The 19,115-nt window shown below is 31.6% G+C and overlaps 1 protein-coding gene across 2 annotated transcripts; it reads left to right on the forward strand.

Annotated features, from left to right (window-relative positions):
- The first annotated feature begins 5,634 nt into the window (after positions 1-5,634).
- On the forward strand, positions 5,635-15,371 carry LOC142518184 (DExH-box ATP-dependent RNA helicase DExH16, mitochondrial). 2 transcript variants are annotated; one of them, XM_075620902.1, is made up of 17 exons: positions 5,643-5,674; positions 7,579-7,855; positions 8,660-8,783; positions 8,875-8,996; positions 9,094-9,284; positions 10,206-10,346; positions 10,947-11,069; positions 12,108-12,185; positions 12,391-12,559; positions 13,103-13,215; positions 13,320-13,400; positions 13,574-13,639; positions 13,741-13,805; positions 14,193-14,238; positions 14,319-14,435; positions 14,616-14,707; positions 14,801-15,371. In XM_075620902.1, the coding sequence occupies exons 2-17, from the start codon at positions 7,807-7,809 to the stop codon at positions 14,937-14,939; spliced, it is 1,716 nt and encodes a 571-aa protein (XP_075477017.1). In that variant the 5' UTR covers positions 5,643-5,674; positions 7,579-7,806; the 3' UTR covers positions 14,940-15,371. The 2 variants fall into 2 exon arrangements, with proteins under 2 accessions (XP_075477018.1, XP_075477017.1); XM_075620903.1 differs by lacking the exon at positions 10,947-11,069 and having other exon boundaries at positions 5,635-5,674.
- Positions 15,372-19,115: the final 3,744 nt, after the last annotated feature.

Consider the following 19,115-nt stretch of genomic DNA (forward strand, 5'->3'; position numbering starts at 1 on the left):
TAAAGTTAAAGTTTAGTATGTAGCAGTAATAGTAAACAATTATATTTGGTCTCAAGTTTTTTTGGAATGCTGCCATTTTGCTTTATACAATGTCTTGATTACTTTCCTTGGGTTGTGGTGTTTGTTGTCAATAAAGACTTGGTTTGTCCATTTGAGGATGATGTCGTCAATTGTTTGCTTGTAAAGCATTCTTCTCTACTGGTTCATCATATAGTATTACATTTTTTGATATTAATGGTAATGGAATTGGGACATGAAATTATATCTAAATCGAAATTGTGACAAAAAAAATTAATGGGATAAGATCGATTAGTGTGAGCTTGGGTTCAAAAATCATTCACGAGATTGATAAATAAATTATTTGAAGAAATGAGAGGAATGTTGTGGAGGATGCGAGGCTGAAAACAGGATTTTGGTATGTTTGACATAGACAATTGTGGGAAACATATTATGGTATGATTGTTGGATCACCGAACATAATATTTTTTTGTTCAGAAGAATCGACTAAACAACGATTTAGTTGGATGTTCTTTAATTATGACATGGTAAGTCTGTTTTTTTCCTTCTTTTGAAACTTAAATGAGGAAGTTTTGATTAAAAGAAATTTGGCTTTTATTCAAAATAAAATTGATTCCACCATTGAATGATATTGAAATAATTGATTTTGAAACTAGCCGTATTTTTTTTTATTACGTGATAATTCACGGTCGTTATCTTTCGATGTGCATTGTGTAAACATTTGGGCGAACGCAATTGCCTACAAATTACGCTAGCTAGATAAATTGCACTAGATAAACCCTTACGACATGTTTGACCTGGTATATGGTACATCCACGAATAGATTACCCCAATTTAAACATTAATTAATCGGTTCCACTTACAAACTCACAACAATAATACAAATTTACACCCAATTTAGGGTGCACTCGCCTTTAATTTAACTCTTTAGCAGCATCGGAGTCGCAATTTTATACGACCTTCCTTTACCGGAGACTATGCAACCATCCGGCAATCCAGCGGCGGGGCATTTATGAAATCAGGCACAGCAAGAAATCAAAAAAAGCACTTGATACAGTTTTAATGCTAGATTTTTTCAACTTTTCCCATCAATCCTCCTTCCCGAATGATGATTGTTTGATTAGGCAATCATTAAAATGATCGACGAAATACAAATTTAATTGATGATAAATAAATAAATAATTTGATATGTGTTGAGAATAACACTATACATTTAAAAAAATTAAAATTTATTATTTAAAAATTACCCATGTTTTATATTTTTATAAAAATATATATTTTGTATTTAAAAACATATATACTTCAATGAGTAGATCTCTTGTGAGACGGTCTTATGAGTCTTTATCTGTGACACGATTCAACTCTATCCGTATTCACAATAAAAAGTAATATTTTAGCATAAAAAGTAATAATTTTTCATGGATGACCCAAATAAGAGATCTGTCTCACAAAATACGACCCGTGAGACACAAGTTTTTGCCTACTTCGATAGCTTCACTATAATAAATTCAGGAGATTCTTTTTCTCATCACATCCAATAGACAGATGTCGTCTCGACGATACTCACATAGTTGTTCATATTGGGTGCCTATGAGATCAATTATATATATATATTATTGCCTCTAGGCATGCGATATGTTCTTGAACATTAAATTTTGTTGTGTTTTATACTTTTTGAGTAAAATATATTGAGATAATTTGAATTTTTAGGTAAATTATATATATATATTTGAATTTAATAAATTTGGTATCTTGTTTGTTCGTTTGTATATTTAATTTATTTGACGGCGGAAGTGCAATTTCTGGCGCCATTTCCTTAAAGCGTGACCAAATAAATTTCTTTTAACAATATTCAAAACCATAATAAGTGAATCACTCGCTACAGTTTAAAACTTATTTTGGGTCCAAAATTGTGATCATTAAGATTTTGTATAAAGCCATACATATTCTTATCCTTGTGATTTTTATTTTTTATATTATTATTGGTGGCTGAGTTGGCTATCAACAAAGTAAAGCCATAATGGTCCATGTTAATAACTAGCTAGGAAAATTTAATAAACACAAAAACTTAGTATCATATTACAGGGTTAATTTCGTGAGAACGATATAATCTGACTTGATTTATGAAAAAATATTATATTTTATAATTAAAATATTATTTTTCATTTCAAATATGAACCGGGTTAATCCGTCTAACAAAATTAGATTTGTAAGACAGACTTATTCATTAATAAATTACTCGTTAAAAAATTTCAGTATCCCAGAAATCCTAACAATTTTTAGTTGGTAACAAATAATTTGTTTAAAACAAAATTTTAGTATATATTTTTATAATTAATTACTGAAAAATACAAAATAAAAAATCATGAAACGTCTTATTCTATTCTTAAATTTTAGTTTAATCAATGATAAATAATTTGGTGGTTTGGTTTTAGGAATCAAATTCAACTAGTACTTCAGGGAGGTGTGTGTAGAAATATCATAAATAATTTGGTGGTTAGGTTTTAGGAATCAAATTCAACCTAGTGTGTGTGTCTATATATAAAACTTAATAATGAAAACAATAATAATGACAACAACAACGAAATGTTTGTTGAACGAATTCACCGAGTTCGTGGGGCTAGATTTGGAATACTATCAGTTATATTTTTGACTAAAAACTTGTGTGAGACAGTCTCAGATCATATTTTGTGAGACAGATCTCTTATTTGGGTCATCTATGGAAAAATATTACTTTTTATGTTAAGAGTATTACTTTTATTGTGAATATCGGTAGGGTTGACCTGTCTCACAGATAAAAATTCGTGAGATCATCTTACAAGAAACCTACTCTATATTTTACTTGTGAGAGTAGAAATGTCTACAATTTTTTATTTTACAAAACATAATAAATATATGAATTTAACGGAAGAGTAGTGATATTTCTAAGTCAATATTTCTATTTTCTCAATTTTCATCCTAAAATCATGTAATTGGAATTTATCATAAAAAAAAATAGAGGTTAAATCTATTGGGCTTAGTGAAATAATAAATTAGGCTTATGTATAGTTAAAAATCAAACAATAATATATCGATGTAGTAGTTCAATATGAAATGGCATGTATCAGTATAAAAACATCTTGTCACATGACATGTAATGACTATTCAGAACTTTGAAGTGAATAGTGTAGAAAAAGATGTGGCTCCCACCAACATTCGGTGTATCACTTTTCAACACGCACTCAAGTAGAATATGTGCAATCGATCATTTACGAGCCAAAGTGAACTCGCATTTTCAGACTGAAGTCACGTTGTTCATATGAATCATATACCAGATTTTAAACATGTTGTTCACTATACTCACTTTTCTGGACAAAATCACGTTGTCCGGTAGACTAGCAATCTAGTGCATAGATCATTTTCTAGGCTCAATTCATTCAATCATTCAGTTATTTAATCAGTAATAGTCGATCGGTAACTAGTCAAAAACAATAAATCAAGCTATTCAAATATGTAGTACAATATGACAAATAATTTGTGACATGCACAACATGATGTCATTTATAAATAAATAAGTAGTTTATAAATTTTAATGTAAATTTCAGACCAAATATCAAACTCTATTATTGAATAAATAAGTAGAAAAAACCTTACTTCAGTAGCTTACTATTCACCTTATTTGTAGATTTCAAACCAAGATAATATTTATAAATATTATCTGAAGGATTTTACACTGGTTAGGATCGGTAGTAGGTGTTGGAATCTTTTAAAACTCATTTTTGTACAAAACTTGTACATAAAAGTTTTGATTAACACTTTAAAAATTCATATCATAACAATTAAAATACATGTCCAAAATCATCAAACTTTCGAGAAATGTCTAAAAATAGTTGAGAGCAGTTTGGAAGTCGGGAAATTCATGAAACTCGTCGGTGTGTGTAACACACCTGCAGTCTTGCCGGCTCGTGGCCGAGCTCCGATTGCGATCCACGGCCAGAATTTTTACAGGAGATGCATGTTGTTATTTTATACAACTTTATGTTGAGCACTTTTTCAAATTCGGAACATATCAATAGATGACTATCTAATCATTTTGGACGATCAAAAACAGTACTTCCAACTACTGTTGAGATGATTGGCCAGCACATTTGTGAACTAAGAAACATTTTGAACACTTTTATTTCAAAACGAAGGAAAATTCTTTAAAAAATTGAGGAGAAATAAGGATTACAAACTAGTAACCTGAAATTGAGTTTTCTGAAAATTTCCATGAAATTTTTTCGTGGTTTTTATTGAATTTGGAAAAATTAATTGATGGTTTGGACAAAAGAAGGAGTTTGTGTACAAATTTAAATTTCAAATTTTTTTTAGATGATTTGCTATATTTCTCTCAAATTTCCTTATTTCTACTTAAATACCTTGTTATTTACGTATATATATATAAATATATTGTTTTTAATTAATTAATATTCTTTTAGAAGCATATTTTCTGTTTTCTTATTATTCAACATAAAATTATTTAAATTTATGTCGAGGATACTAAATTTCATTTTATTTTATTAATATATTTTTATCATTTTTATTCAAATTATTTAATTAAATTTTGACTAAACACCTCAAAATTCTAGAGTGTTACAAAGTTGTTCAACTTTATATATAGTTGTAGTTACAAAAAATTTGGGAGTAGTGGCATGCACAAATAAGTTTACATGTGTATCTGTATCTTAATTTAAATGGTACATATTCACGAGTCATGTGATGGCTAATCATGTGTAATCAGCAGTCATGTTCCACCCTCCAATGAGCCATGATCGAGGCACAAGAAAATGCATTCGGCAACATGCATTTATTTAATGTAAACTTTAAGATAAAATCTAGGGTATAACTTTTACAACTTTATATCACTGAGAAGATAAAAAAAAAGGTGTTAATTAATAATTTGATACATTATAAAGCGAATTAACAATTAAATAAAAATAGGCATATGTTGAATCAACTAAAGATACATATATGTCTTTACTTATTAAATTAATTAAATATGAATTTCCCTACTAAAATATTATGAAATATGAAAAGAAATAATTTCAAACATGTCAAAATTATATATATGAATAAAAAGGGAAATTACGTTATCGGGATATTCTCTGGTAAATAGAAAAATAAGACAAAAATAATTACAATAAATCAATTTTGATTTTAATATGATGAAAAAGAATGCAGTTAAATTTATAGGTATATTTTTGCATAGAGTAGGTCTGTTGTGAGACGGTCTCACAAATCTTTATCTATGAGACGGGTCAATCCTATCGATATTCACAACAAAAAGTAATACTCTTAGCTTAAAAAGTAATATTTTTTCATAAATGACTCAAATAAGAGATTTATCTCACAAAATACGATCCGTGACACTGTTTTACGCAAGTTTTGGCCTTTTCGACATATGACATAAGACTACTAAATTCTAATCACTGCTAAAATTCGTATATTGATTAGCTGATCTTTGTTTTGGGAAATGGGCCTTTTGGTTATATTTTAAAATGGGCCTTTTCTTGCTTTGTGAATAATGTCCAACATGGATTTCTAAATAGGCCTTTGATTATATATCCATGTTTTCGTATTTACAGTTATACCCTTCTCAATTATAGTACAAAACAATTGAGAGACCGTAAATTTACGGGTTCAATAAAAAATATAAGATCCATTTAAAATTTAATTAAATAAAAGGGATTTTGACTTTTTTAAATCGAGAAAAAGGAGTTGAATAGGTTAGTTAGATAAGATCATTAATTAGCTCGTTAAAAAAAATGAAAAGTGGGCCACTCTTCTTCTTCTAATTTTTTTTTTTAAAAAATAAAAATATAAAAAAAAATGGAAGAGTGGGTCGAGAAGAGCACGACCCACTCTTCTACTTCTATTTTTCTAAAAAAAACTTCTAATTTTTTTTTATTTTTTTTAAATAAAAAAAATGACTCTTCTAAATTTTTTTTATTTTTTTATGTTTTTTAAATAAAAAAAATAAAAAGAGTGGGTCGAGTGATAATGTTAGAGGTTTGGTTTAGGGTTTTGTTTAGGGTTTAGGGTTTGGATCGAGTTTGGGTCGAGATGGGTCGAGTTGATAGAAATTTTTGATATTTTTGAGTTTTGAACATTTTATAATATATAATTCACTTTATATATGATTAGAATGTAAATATATATAAAAAATTTATTTGTGTAAACATTAGTTATATGTTATAATTTAAGTATGTTAGTTAAAAAATTCATAACAAGTAGAAGAATGTATCTCTTATTTTAACAATGTGTGTTGAATTTATACTCGACTAAAAATCTTAACAAATTTTATAATTGCACTAAAATTCATAACAAATTTTATAATAATAGAACTAAAAAAATCATAACAAATTTTATTACATATTCACTTTAATGAATGTATATCGAAGCATATGAAATTAATGTTTATTGTATATAAACATTAACAAATTTTATAATTCTACTAAAATTCTTAACAAATTTTATAATAATAAAACTAAAAAAATTCATAACAAATTTCATTACATATTCACTTTAATGTAATGAATGTATATCAAAGCATATGAAATTAATGTTTATTGTACGTAAACATTAACAAATTTTATAAATTTTATAATTATACAAAATTTTTTAACAAATTTTATAATAATATGATTCTCGACCCATCTGTTACAATATATTAAAATCTATACATATATATAGCTAGCTTTATGGGTCAAGAAGCTAAAATTATGCTTCTCGACCCACGCAACCCACCAAAATTGGGTCGCGTGGGTCGAGTATAATCTCGACCCAATTTTTGCATTCAACAAAAAATTGATTCCTTCCACGTTTAGCGGGAAAATAAACATATAAAAAAAACAAACATAAAATTATTATTTATATAAATTTAAAACAAAACAAAGTTTATTAATTATAAAAATTTAAAATTAATGGGTCGTGTCACAACTCATGGATCGTGAAATTTTCACGTCACGACCCGGGGTCGTGAAGTCACGACCCTGGGTCTTGTGCTTCACAGTGAAGCACTTGTGCTTCACGACCCAACAAAGTGTGGGTCGTGAAGCACAGTGCTTCACGACCCAGGGTCATGAAGTCGTGGGTCGTGACACGATCTTTGGCTTCACGACTCATGGTGAATCTCTTCATTTTGAGTCATGAACACCGACGAAACCCAACAAATTTTATATCTTAAAATAAATTTTTTTATATAAATGGTTTTCTTTTTTTTTTTGATTTGTTGCTCGTGGTTAATTGTTAACCAAAAAATGAGAGGATGAAAGGTCGAGAAGAAAAGTATTTTTTGTGTGATAAAGAATGAAATAAAATCTAGGATTGAGTCGAGAAAGATAGAAAAATTGAGTCGAGTAAATTTTTTTATTTAATTAAATTATAAATTTTATTATATATAAAATTAAAATACATTAATAAAAAAATTAGTTTTTAAACAAATTTTAAACAAAAATAAAAAAATAAATTATATTCGATCCCTTTTTCTTAATAAACTCTTCCGAGACTCCCATTTTCCCTCGTTTTCCCGTAAATTTACAGAAACCGAACCGTTCAACGCAGTCGGCGGTGGGAAGACCCGCCACCATCGCCGAAATTCCTCACCTCCGCTGGATTCCGACTTATTTTCGCTAAATTTTATTTTCCATTATTGGCTTTCTCTTTTTAATGCTAACTATATTATTCATCTCTGGTTTTCCAATTTTCCCCCCTATTTACTGAGCTTTGAACCACCTGAAAAAATATTATTACTATAAGGCAAAAACAAAAATGGGATCTTTGCTGTTCCGTAGAAGGCATTTTCGTACGCTGCTACCTGGTAATGTACTTGTGCAAAGTTTATGTTTTGTTACACCTAGTATGGAAGAATTCTTAAATTATATGTTAGGTAAGAGAAATGTAGTAGAAACTGTAAAGCTGATGGTTTTCTTTTTGGTGGTTTCCTGTGGAAGGCAAGAGTTTAGCTGGAAGCGGCTTTACTTATTTTAAGCATGAAATTCATGGTTTTACAAAGTTTATTCATTGATGCATAAGCGGCATTCGTCCTCTTTGTTCCTTTTGAGTGTGAAACTTACACTTATTATAGAAATTTAGATATCGAATTTGAATATTTTGATACAGGTCTTGCTTTATCCTCTGCTGTTTCCTTTCCTGCTGACAGATAAATTTTAAAGCTGGAGATTTTACTTTAAATTTTTTGGCTATGAATTTTTTCTGTTTTATCTCAATGTAATATGAAACAAGATTACACATTCCTTCACTTCAAGTGTCTAAAGAGCATGAAGATATCTGCAACTTTCATTGTAAAATCGTCAGGCAACTATTTATTAAATCATGCTAAATTTATGCCTTGTGTTAAGAAATGACTTTCTCAGAAGTTTGTGTCGTGGATTTGCACAAGGACGGTATTCTAACGCCTCTGGTGTTGGAAACTATATTGTTAATCTATCCTTTTCCAATGCTCAAGTATGCCATGAGATTATTCTTTGATTAGCTAAATTTAATTCATGTTTGAATGTCAGCGAATGTACTTGGGTTGCTTAGCTAGAATATTATTAATTCAGTTCTGGAAAAATTCTTAGACTGATAGTTGTTTGGTTGCTGTTTTTTCCCTTTTGGTCAGATAACACAAATTTCTATTGGTCTGCCTGGGAATCAAATGTTGGAACTTCAAATGGTATCTGTCAATGTTTAAGGCAGCTTAGCAGTTCTATGCAGGCCAGAAAATTTGATTTTACTGACCTTACGTAAGACAAACATGATACCGATGAAGTTTGATATCACGAGAAGCCGATTTCTGTCTTCTTTTTTATCGTACTAATTTTCTATCCAATTTAGGCGTCCTCATACATGGTATCCTATTGCTCGAAGGAAAAAGCGGAATGTTATCTTACACGTTGGCCCAACAAATAGTGGCAAAACATATAATGCACTGAAGCAACTGGAGTCAAGTTCTTCAGGTAAGTGACACCTTTTCTGTATGCTGTAAGTTGTTGATTCATTTTGTGTTAATTGCTTGAGAAACATCAAGAAATCAGCTTGATGACTGTGTAACAGGTATTTACTGTGGACCATTGAGACTTTTAGCATGGGAGGTTGCACATCGTATGAACAGAGCTAAAGTTCCTTGTGATCTTATCACTGGGCAAGAGAAGGAGGAAGTTGATGGGGCAAAACATAAGGCTGTTACTGTAGAAATGGCTGATGTGACATCTGATTACAAATGTGCAGTTGTTGATGAAATTCAGGTATGCTAAAATCCATATGGCAGTATAGTTCACTGACAATGAACTGCTTCTGTTGGAAGTTCTAAAATTCACGAAGTGGACATTTATTTTATCACGAAGAGGACATTTATTTTATCGAATGTACACGATCTCTGAGTGGCAATTTCGTTGCCTTATTAATGTTGAAACCTCCCAATGATTCTTATCTGTGTCTGAAACTATCAGTTTACTTGGGCGTTTTTGTAAAACTGAGAAAGAGGATCCTTGTGGTTTTGGTGGCTCCAAGAAGTGAGAAGTTTCTGGTGAAAGAAATGACAATTAGGTTACCAACTAAAAAAATTGACAAGTTAGGTCAATGTCTAAAAGAATCATCAAAGCAGGTACATAATGCCGATAATTTTAGCTATCTAAGGAGCAGCGACACAAAGTTGGCTCTTTTTTGTTATGTATGTAGTCTTAGCGTGTATGTAGTATTAGAGTGTATGCTCATGTACAAAAATCTTTAACTGAGACCAGGATCAAATTTGATTTATTAACTAATTAAACAATAAAATGAAATAAATAAAAGACAGCAAACTCCTAATAATTTGACACTCGGTGTTGACCTTATAAAAAGAAATGTTAAAAACTTAATCTTTAATCATTATATTAATCTCTCTTGTGTCGCAGATGGTGTGGTGCAAGACCAGGGGTTTTCATTTACGTGAGCACTGCCAGAAATATCTGCTGATGATTTACATTTGTGTGGGAATTAATTTTAAAAACTTAATCTTTAATCTTTATGTTAATATCTGTTTTGTAACAGATGGTGGGGTGCAAAACAAGGGGTTTTTCATTTATGCGAGCACTACTTGGGATATCTGCTGATGAGTTACATTTGTGTGGGAATTAATTTTAAAAACTTAATCTTTAATCTTTATGTTAATATCTGTTTTGTAACAGATGGTGGGGTGCAAAACAAGGGGTTTTTCATTTACGCGAGCACTACTTGGGATATCTGCTGATGAGTTACACTTGTGTGGGGATGCCGCAGCTGTTCCTCTTATACAAGAAATACTTAAAGTGACTGACGACAATGTCATGGTATTAGCATTTCCGCTTTCCATTTATAGATCAGTTTCTTTTTGCAAGCTTAGACATTATCCATCCCTTGTGTTTGAATTATGCGCTTTGCTTGTGCGCGTCTATATCTTATAACTGGACAAAGATGTAGAAAATGGTATTGTTTTGATGTAGGATGAGAAATCTAAACTAGTTACCTACCATTGATGCAAGAAACTATGATGAAAGAGACTTATTTTCTATGTAGCTTTAGCATCTATGGCCATAAACCTTTGAAACAACAGCAAGTAAACGCGTGGCCTACATGTATAATATTAGTTCAGTGTAAATATTACATTCAGCTGTATTTTCTAACAAAGAAATGTTATTTTTTCTTTATGTTATTGTTGATAGAAAAGTCTTGACTACATTATTTTCTGTTCCTTACAATGTATCAATCAGAGATTGTGCATGATAGTGGTTACTTAAATTTTTTCCTTTCTTTGGGAAAAGTTTTTGGTGCAACGGAAGTAAATGGAGTATAGCTTTATTGAGTCTCTGTTTGCCCCTCTATGTTTAGGCAGGATCCTTTTTAATGTTTTAACACTTGGAACCTAATTTTTTCATGTCTGTTTGTTATAGGTTCGGCACTATGAGAGGCTGTCCCCTCTGGTTCCTTTGAAATATCCTTTTGGATCATTTTCCAACATACGGACTGGTGATTGCATTGTCACCTTTTCACGTTATGAGATATATAAAATAAAGGTGAGGAATTAAAATTTAAAGATGAATTTTCTGAAAAGAGAAAAGTTATACAATCACGAAAAGGATGTAAAGCTTGTGCATTCAACTAGCACATGAGATAATTGCATGCGCATGAGGACCGAGTCATTCTTCTGTATTTTTATTGGTTTAATGATAGAAAATGATATTGGATTTATGCATGCTTCTTCTCCCCTTTAATCACATACAAACATACATAGACACTTAACTAAGATTTATGATGGCGAATAAAATTACAAATAGAGTTGTTGTTGACAGCGTTGATAATCTACATTTCTGTGAGTTAGAAAAGTTCCACGGTAGGCCTGGTTGATTACCTACTTAGCTGCATGAGATGATTGGGTTCTTGATTCAGAACCAATCATAGATAGCTAGGGATGCAAACGAATTGAGTTAGTTCAAACTCAAAAAATTAGAGTCAATACAAACATACACAGACACACTTAACTAGGATCTATTACGGCGAAGAAAATTACAAATAGAGTTGTGGTTGAACAGCGTTGATGATTGACTTTTCTGCTTTTTTGTTTGAAAAGTTCCATGATAGGCCTGGTTGAAGACCTACCTAGCTGCATGATATGGTTGGGTATTCTTGACTCAGAACCAATCATAGATAGCTTGTGACTTTAAGATGAAGATGTGACTAAGGGTGTAAACAAATCAAGCTAGCTCAAATTCAAAAAATTAGAGCTATTTTTATTTGATAGCTTACGAGCCGCTCATGGGCTTTATTATATTTTATAAATTTAATAGTAGTATATTCATGATTATAATATATACTACTGTATCAATGAAAAAAATGTTCTAGATATCCAAACCCATTAACCCAAATATACTATATATCATCGTATCGATTTGGTCTGATGCACCCTAGCGTGAACCATGGGTATTTCCTTTACCTGGTTCTTATTCATATTGAAGAGGTTGATATAAGTAGTTTTGATTCTTCTAATATATTCATATTTACTCCAACAATAAACTTGTGCCGATCACACTTCTTATATTACTTTTTGTGGACAGAGGCAGATTGAAAGTGGAAGGAAGCATCTCTGCTCTGTTGTTTATGGTTCACTTCCTCCAGAGACTCGAACTAGACAGGTTTCCTTTGCTTTGGACTTTCTTTTGTATTCTCTACTTACAGTTTGATAATAAGTCAGAGGTGCCAATTCAGATTTAGACTTCATGACATTGATTTTAGAGGGACCAAGTCTATGAAATCTCATTTTCTCAAATTTTATCATTCTGGTTCTTTTATCAAAGAAAGCAGCAATTGGCTTAATTAATCCATTCTTTAAGATTGCAGGCAACAATGTTCAACGATGAAAACAGCGACTTTGACATTCTCGTAGCTAGTGATGCAATTGGGATGGGTCTGAACCTCAACATATCAAGGATTATTTTTTCGACATTGAGAAAATTTGATGGAGTGGAAAACAGGGAGCTTACAGTTTCAGAGATTAAACAAATTGCTGGTAAGTCCCCCAGTCATCTTTTGTACCACTAATTCACAAAGAACTTTTGAACATTTATATTAAATTTCGTGATAATGGAATAAATAGATAAAAGTGGATGAAGAAGAAGTTTGAGCAAACTTAAGTTATATGTGACTTGTATTATAAATTGTTTGCACAAGAAAAAATTGGGGATTCAGACGTGTGAGAAACAAGGACAAATCTACATCTTGTGTTGTGGGGTTTGAATGATAACTTGTTTTGCTTTCAATTTGAAAATGTATATACATGTATTTTCTCCCTTGGCTTTTTTGTGACACAGCTTATTTATTCCTTTACTATTATATTTTTGTGAAAATACCCAATTGTAACTTCTAGAAGAAGCCATGCATTATATTAGTTATTTTCTATTATATTTTACTCCTGCTGATAAAATCTTCTAGATACATTCCTAGTGGCAAGCATTTGTTATTTTCTTCTTTTGCCATTCTTGGTTGTATTTAACATCCCCTGAAAAAGTAACACAATTTTCTTGCATATATGCATTCTTGGGTATTCTTGTAGGACGAGCTGGCAGGTATAGATCAAAATTTCCTGTTGGTGAAGTGACTTGTCTAGATTCTGAGGATCTACCCTTACTACATTCTTCTCTGAGTTCCCCGTCTCCAATCATTGAGGTAATTGGAGCTACACTACCTGAGCTGGAATTCCATCTTGGCTAGATTGTGTTGTCTTTTCTTGATTGTTAAATGATGTTGGTGTAGTTTGTTTTTCCATGCAGCAAGCTGGACTTTTTCCAAGCTTTGATCTTTTGTTAATGTATTCGCGTTTACATCCAAGTTATGGGCTGCATCAGATATTGGTAGTTCACCTTCCTCTTTCTCCTCTTCCTGCCCTTGCTATAAATAGTTGTTTTTAGAAATCATCATTCGACAACTGATGTTCTGTTTCCGCCGCCGAAATGCGGAAGGAAGTCATCTCCCAATCCTCAATCATTCGGTCCTTTGATTCCTCACCTTCTGGTTCTTCTTCCAGGAACATTTTGTGGAGAATGCGAAGGTGTCTCCAAACTATTTCATCGTTAATTGTGAGGAGATGTTGGTATGACAAAATGGGACTTCTCTCCATCGATTTTTCCATGCAATGGCAGTTTACCACTCTCACGTGGTTTTAAACTCCACTAATTTGTTTGTTATCGACAGAAAGTCGCTGCTGTTATTGATGAGCTGCCTCTTAATCTGAATGACAAGTATCTCTTTACCGTGAGGTAACTATTTTTATCTCATATGAAGAAGAATGATGTTCCTTTGCTCAAAAGTTTGTCCTGTTATTCTTTATCTTTATTCAAGTATACATATAAGACATTGCCAAACATCTACATCCGAATCCGAAAGAAGTGGTCTACCTATTCAAGTTCGAGATGAATTCAATAAATCATCATTTTCTAAAATACATATTTCGTGGCTAGTCATGATGTATCAAGATTCTCAAGAAAGTTATAGGTTTATGCACTCCATTCCTCAAGATGTTTACAATTTTACGTCCTAAAGTTAACCAAATTTGTGGGACGATTCTGGTTATTAATTATTTAAGTTCTTCAAGAAAGCGAAGACAAACATTAATTCTTTCATGCTTGACACTATTCCCTCTGTAGTCCAGTTGACATGAACGATGATATCTCATCTCAGGGACTCACTCAGGTGAGAATCATTCCCACTTTTAATTATCATCGTCTTCTTTTTTGAAAATGGAAAAATTATTAAGATAAATTTGTTGACAGTTTGCGCAAAATTATTCCAAGAACCGCTTTGTCCGGCTTAAAGAAATATTTACTCCTGGAACGCTCAAGGTCCCAAAATCACATAATGCACTGAAGGAGCTTGAATCAATTCACAAGGTTATCATGTTTTGTTAGTTTCTCTGGAATCAGCTTTCCGCTAATCTCTATATTTTTCATTGTGTAATATTTGTGAAAAGAGATCCAACATAATCCCTCCATCTTAAGTATTTTTAACTTCAATATCGTTTAGATTCTTTTGTTGGTTTTTATTTTTCTGAAGTTAACATGTAACTGAAGGTTCTGGATCTGTACGTCTGGTTGAGTTTTCATATGCACGATAGCTTCCCAGATCACGAGCTTGCAGCATCGCAAAAGGCTATTTGTAGCATGTGAGCGTTCAACGTATCTTTTTTACTTAAATGCCCTGGTATCTTTCATACGTGGATGTGATGATGACCTTAACACCATTCATTTTTCTCCAGGCTGATCGAGGAGTTTTTAGGAACAAACCTGTTGCAGAAGCCACGTCTTAAAAAATTACCCCGACGTGGTCAAGTTGAGTCATCTGCTGGGACTATGACCTCAGTTGAAAAATTAAATTCAATGTTCGATCATTCATAATATGAACGAACCTGCTGGAGCTTACTGCAACTGCTTGCGGTTGGAACTTTTTGATATTGATCGTCAATCAAGTTTTCTTGTGCGTTTCATGTGCCTTTTTTCCTTTCCTCTAGATCTCTCCTCACCATATTCAGTGACATTATCCATTCTGTTGGGGCTTCCCATTTGGTGTTTCGGGCCCAGAGTGACTTTGGTTCATTCGGAAAGAGACAAAATGACAGCATTTGGCTTGATATAGTGAGCAAATTCTTATGTTCTTGAATCATACCCGCATATTGTGGAGAAATTACTTGAACCAGTTGAACGTACAGTTATTATAGGGGCAGATGTAGGTGCTTCACTAGCGACTTTGAGATCAACTCATTTGTTACATTTCTTTCAGAAATTCTGAGCTTTCGAAATTGGTATAATTGCAATTTTATTTCTCTTTGATGGAGTCTCCTGTTATGCTCCCATGTGCTGTTTGTTTGAGATTTTCTCGCTTCCCCGGAGCAGTATTTAATCTGTTGTCATATATTTGTCAGTCCAATGAGCCATTATTGCTAAAATTCATTCCTGTATATAGGTGTATATAATTTAGGCAAAAACTTGTGTGAGAAGGTCTTACGGGTCATATTTTGTGAGACAAATCTCTTATTAGGGTCATCCATGAAGAAGTATTACTTTTTATGATAAGAGTATTACTTTTTATTATGAATATCGGTAGGGTTGATTCGTCTCATCGATAAAGATTCGTGAGACCGTCTCATAAAGACATCTGCTCATAATTTAATATCCGATTCGTGATTCAGTTTTCCACTAAAATGATTTGGTTTGGTGACACAATTATTTAAATTAGTAATCAAAATATAATATATTATATTTAAATTTTTTTATAAAACATATATAAATAAATAATAATCAACTAAAAATTAGCAAAAATATAAAATATAAATGAATTAAATAAATAATAATCAATTAAAATTAGCAAAAATATACTTAATGCACTGAATATCATTTTAAAAAATCTATCATCTAAATATAAATTAAATTTATTAATCTAATTAAATTTCTTTTTTAGGTCTATTTGATTGCGATATATATAATTTGAAAATTGAATCGTATGAGTTTCGATTTTAACATTTATATCTAAAATTTAAATATTGTGGCTTTTGGTTCGATTTTTTATTTTTAATTTGGATTTGTGGATTTTTTGGTTTAAATACGTCAATAAAAAATAGAACGACTAGAATTAATATATTTTTTTAATATTTTGAAGGGGTGACAAATACATATTATTTTTTTCAAATGACTAATATATTTTTCTGATATTTTGAAAGGGCGACAAAAATACATACTATTATTGTTTTCAAATGTCATCCACGTATTTGACTAAGAATTTATATATCACAAAAACTCATGTGAAACGGTCTCACATGTCAATTTTGTGAGACAAATATTCTATTCGGATAACTTATATGGACAGAGTTGACTCATTTCATTAATAAAGATCTGTGAGATCGTGTCACATGAAACCTACCTTAACTTTAATTTTCAAACATATCATGCGCTGAAAAAAAATTCCATTAACGGATTCACTTTTCGACAATACATAATTATCTAGTTCTTGGAAGGATGATATCATTCTCATTTGCAACTTTCACTTATTTAAATACATGAAATAATAGCTTTGATGCATTCGAGAGGCGTTAAGTTGCCTTATAGATTTGAACGTCGATCATGTCATAGGTTGTCTATACTCTGACTAGGGAAGTTGTTTCTGTGTATGTCTTATAGATCAAGTTACTCATTTGCCTACTCTGATTTTCCGCGTAATTACTGAAGATTTGGATTATTAACATTTCATTCTTGTTTAAAAAAACATGAAATAATGTGTGTATGTGTTTTAAAAAAGAAAGAGAAAGCAATAATTATTTTAGTTATTTCTTATTACAACTAATCAATATCAAACTATTGCAATCATCACAAGTAAACTATTAATATCACTCAAGTAATCAAATAATAGAATAATGTTAGAATCAAACGTTTATCATTAAGTCAAAAGCTATAGTTATTACTAAAAACACGATTTTACAAACTTGAGTGTTAATTGATCGGGCTCTTAAATTCACGAGTTCGATAAAATACGTATCTATCTGCTAATGTTGTTTCATATCCCTTAGATATCAGTATTATCATTCACTTCCGCCGACTCTGTCCCTAGCAAAAACATTATTACGTTAAGATCTGACGTTACTTTTTTACAGCTCACCTAGTTAACTAGATCAACTGGCGCAATGTCGGCAACTTGACGCACAAGAGAACTTCTCAAGTTCACTCATCTTAGTGATACTCTCACGCATGCACGTTTAATACAACATTCCCACAAGAAGTATGTAAATATATTTTTTGAGATACTTGAACTCATGAACTCGCTCTGATACTAATTGTTATAATCAAGCGCTTACTACAATGCCTAAAGTTATATAGTTGTTAGCTAATAAGTAAATTTATTTTTTTCTACTCATGACAGCACATAATGCACCTACTTGGATGCTAATAGGTCGGGATGTTAGGTCAATGAGTTCGAGAATATACGTGTCTATATGCTGGTGCTGTCTCATATAACTTAGGGATCGGTCTTACCCTTTCCCTATTGCCGACCATGTCTCTAGCATAATAATATTATTCGTTAAGATCTGAGGTCATTCTTTCACAGCACACCTAACCAACCAGATCAAACGGCACAACATCATCAGTTTGACGCATGAGAACTTTCCAAAAGGTCACACATCTCAGTACTACTTTCACTCATGTATGCTTAACCCATCACTCCCACCAAGAAATATAATAATATGTTTCTCGAGAGATTTGAACACATAACCTCACTCTGATACCAATTGTTAGAATCAAACGCTAACCATTATGTTAAAAACTATAGTTCTTAGTCAATATGCAACTTTATTTCTTATACTCATGATAGCATAGAATACACCTACTTGAGTGCTAATGGGTCGGGCTGTTGCGCCTGTACAAAGTAACTTCTCCACTTCCATTTCTTAGTTCTATAAATTTAAAATAGGAAAAAAAATTATATTTAATCTTGTATGTTTGATGTTGCAATTTTGATTTTCCATGTAGTCAAATTTCAGTCTTAGTATACTATCTCTCTCTTTGTTTTTCTTTTGTTTTTTTTTATTTTCTTTCAATTTTAGTTATTTTTCCAATGTGACACTGAGGTATGCAATGTAACATTAACAATCTTGGTGAACAATGACTAAAATTATCCAAAAAAAACCAGGATGATATATGACTAAACTGAAATTTGATAACATCTGGTCCAAAATAGCTAAAACAAGCATACATAACAAAAAAACAAAAAAAATTATAATTTTAGTCATTTCAATTGACACACTTTTGAATGTTAGTCTTGTAAGTTATCAAACATCTTATTCCCTAGGCGGTGGGTTGCAGCTCGACTAACGCCTACCGCTTCTTAGAACACCGGATAGTAGATTCCGAATACACAACTATAGCTCTTGTGAACATAAAGAGGAAACGTAGTGGATCATTATAAACATTACAAAAAGCGGTAGAGGTGTCATAGATTTCCACGAAAAGAGGCAATTGATTTTATTTTATTTTTTAATTTGGACATTGAGGTCACTCTACTTAAGCTTGTAACACACGAGCAATGTGCGATTGGATTGTGTGCGGATATGTGCATATGTGCACATAGAGTTGCTAGCATTGGTGTTCCAGAGAAATTGTGGGAACACATCTCATCATGTTTTCATTGGTTGCCGCATGTTTAAATGAGATTTTGTTTGGGCTTCTTATATTTCACATACTAATCTTCATAATATTATGTGATTGCCAGAGGAGTGAACTTGTTTTTCCCGTGTCAAATGTATATTTATGAAACTGAAACTGAATAGATTTTGACAAATAAAACAGATTATTCACAAGTCATGTATTCACTTTGTCCATTTTTGTATGGTGATGTTTTTTAACTGTTACTGTGTGTTTAAACATGGGTATGTGCTTGCCCGTGCTTTCAGGCATATGTGGTCGATGTTTGATATGAAGGAATAAGCAATCTAGTTCCTAAATTAAAATAGATTATGCACTTGCGGACTTTAAAATGCACATATTAGCGTAGTGTTTCAGCTTTTGTAAATGAATGATGCTGTCAAA

The sequence above is a fragment of the Primulina tabacum genome, chromosome 11, assembly GCF_025594145.1.
Source record: "Primulina tabacum isolate GXHZ01 chromosome 11, ASM2559414v2, whole genome shotgun sequence".
NCBI classification, from domain to species: domain Eukaryota; kingdom Viridiplantae; phylum Streptophyta; class Magnoliopsida; order Lamiales; family Gesneriaceae; genus Primulina; species Primulina tabacum.

Bases quoted from the DNA above. Each gene is read 5' to 3' on its own strand.
- LOC142518184 (XM_075620902.1), top strand. From the start codon at position 7,807: ATGGGATCTTTGCTGTTCCGTAGAAGGCATTTTCGTACGCTGCTACCT. The intron at 7,856-8,659 runs GTAATGTACTTG...CCTTTTGGTCAG, and splicing joins TTTTCGTACGCTGCTACCTG to ATAACACAAATTTCTATTGG. The intron at 11,070-12,107 runs GTGAGGAATTAA...TTTTGTGGACAG, and splicing joins ATGAGATATATAAAATAAAG to AGGCAGATTGAAAGTGGAAG.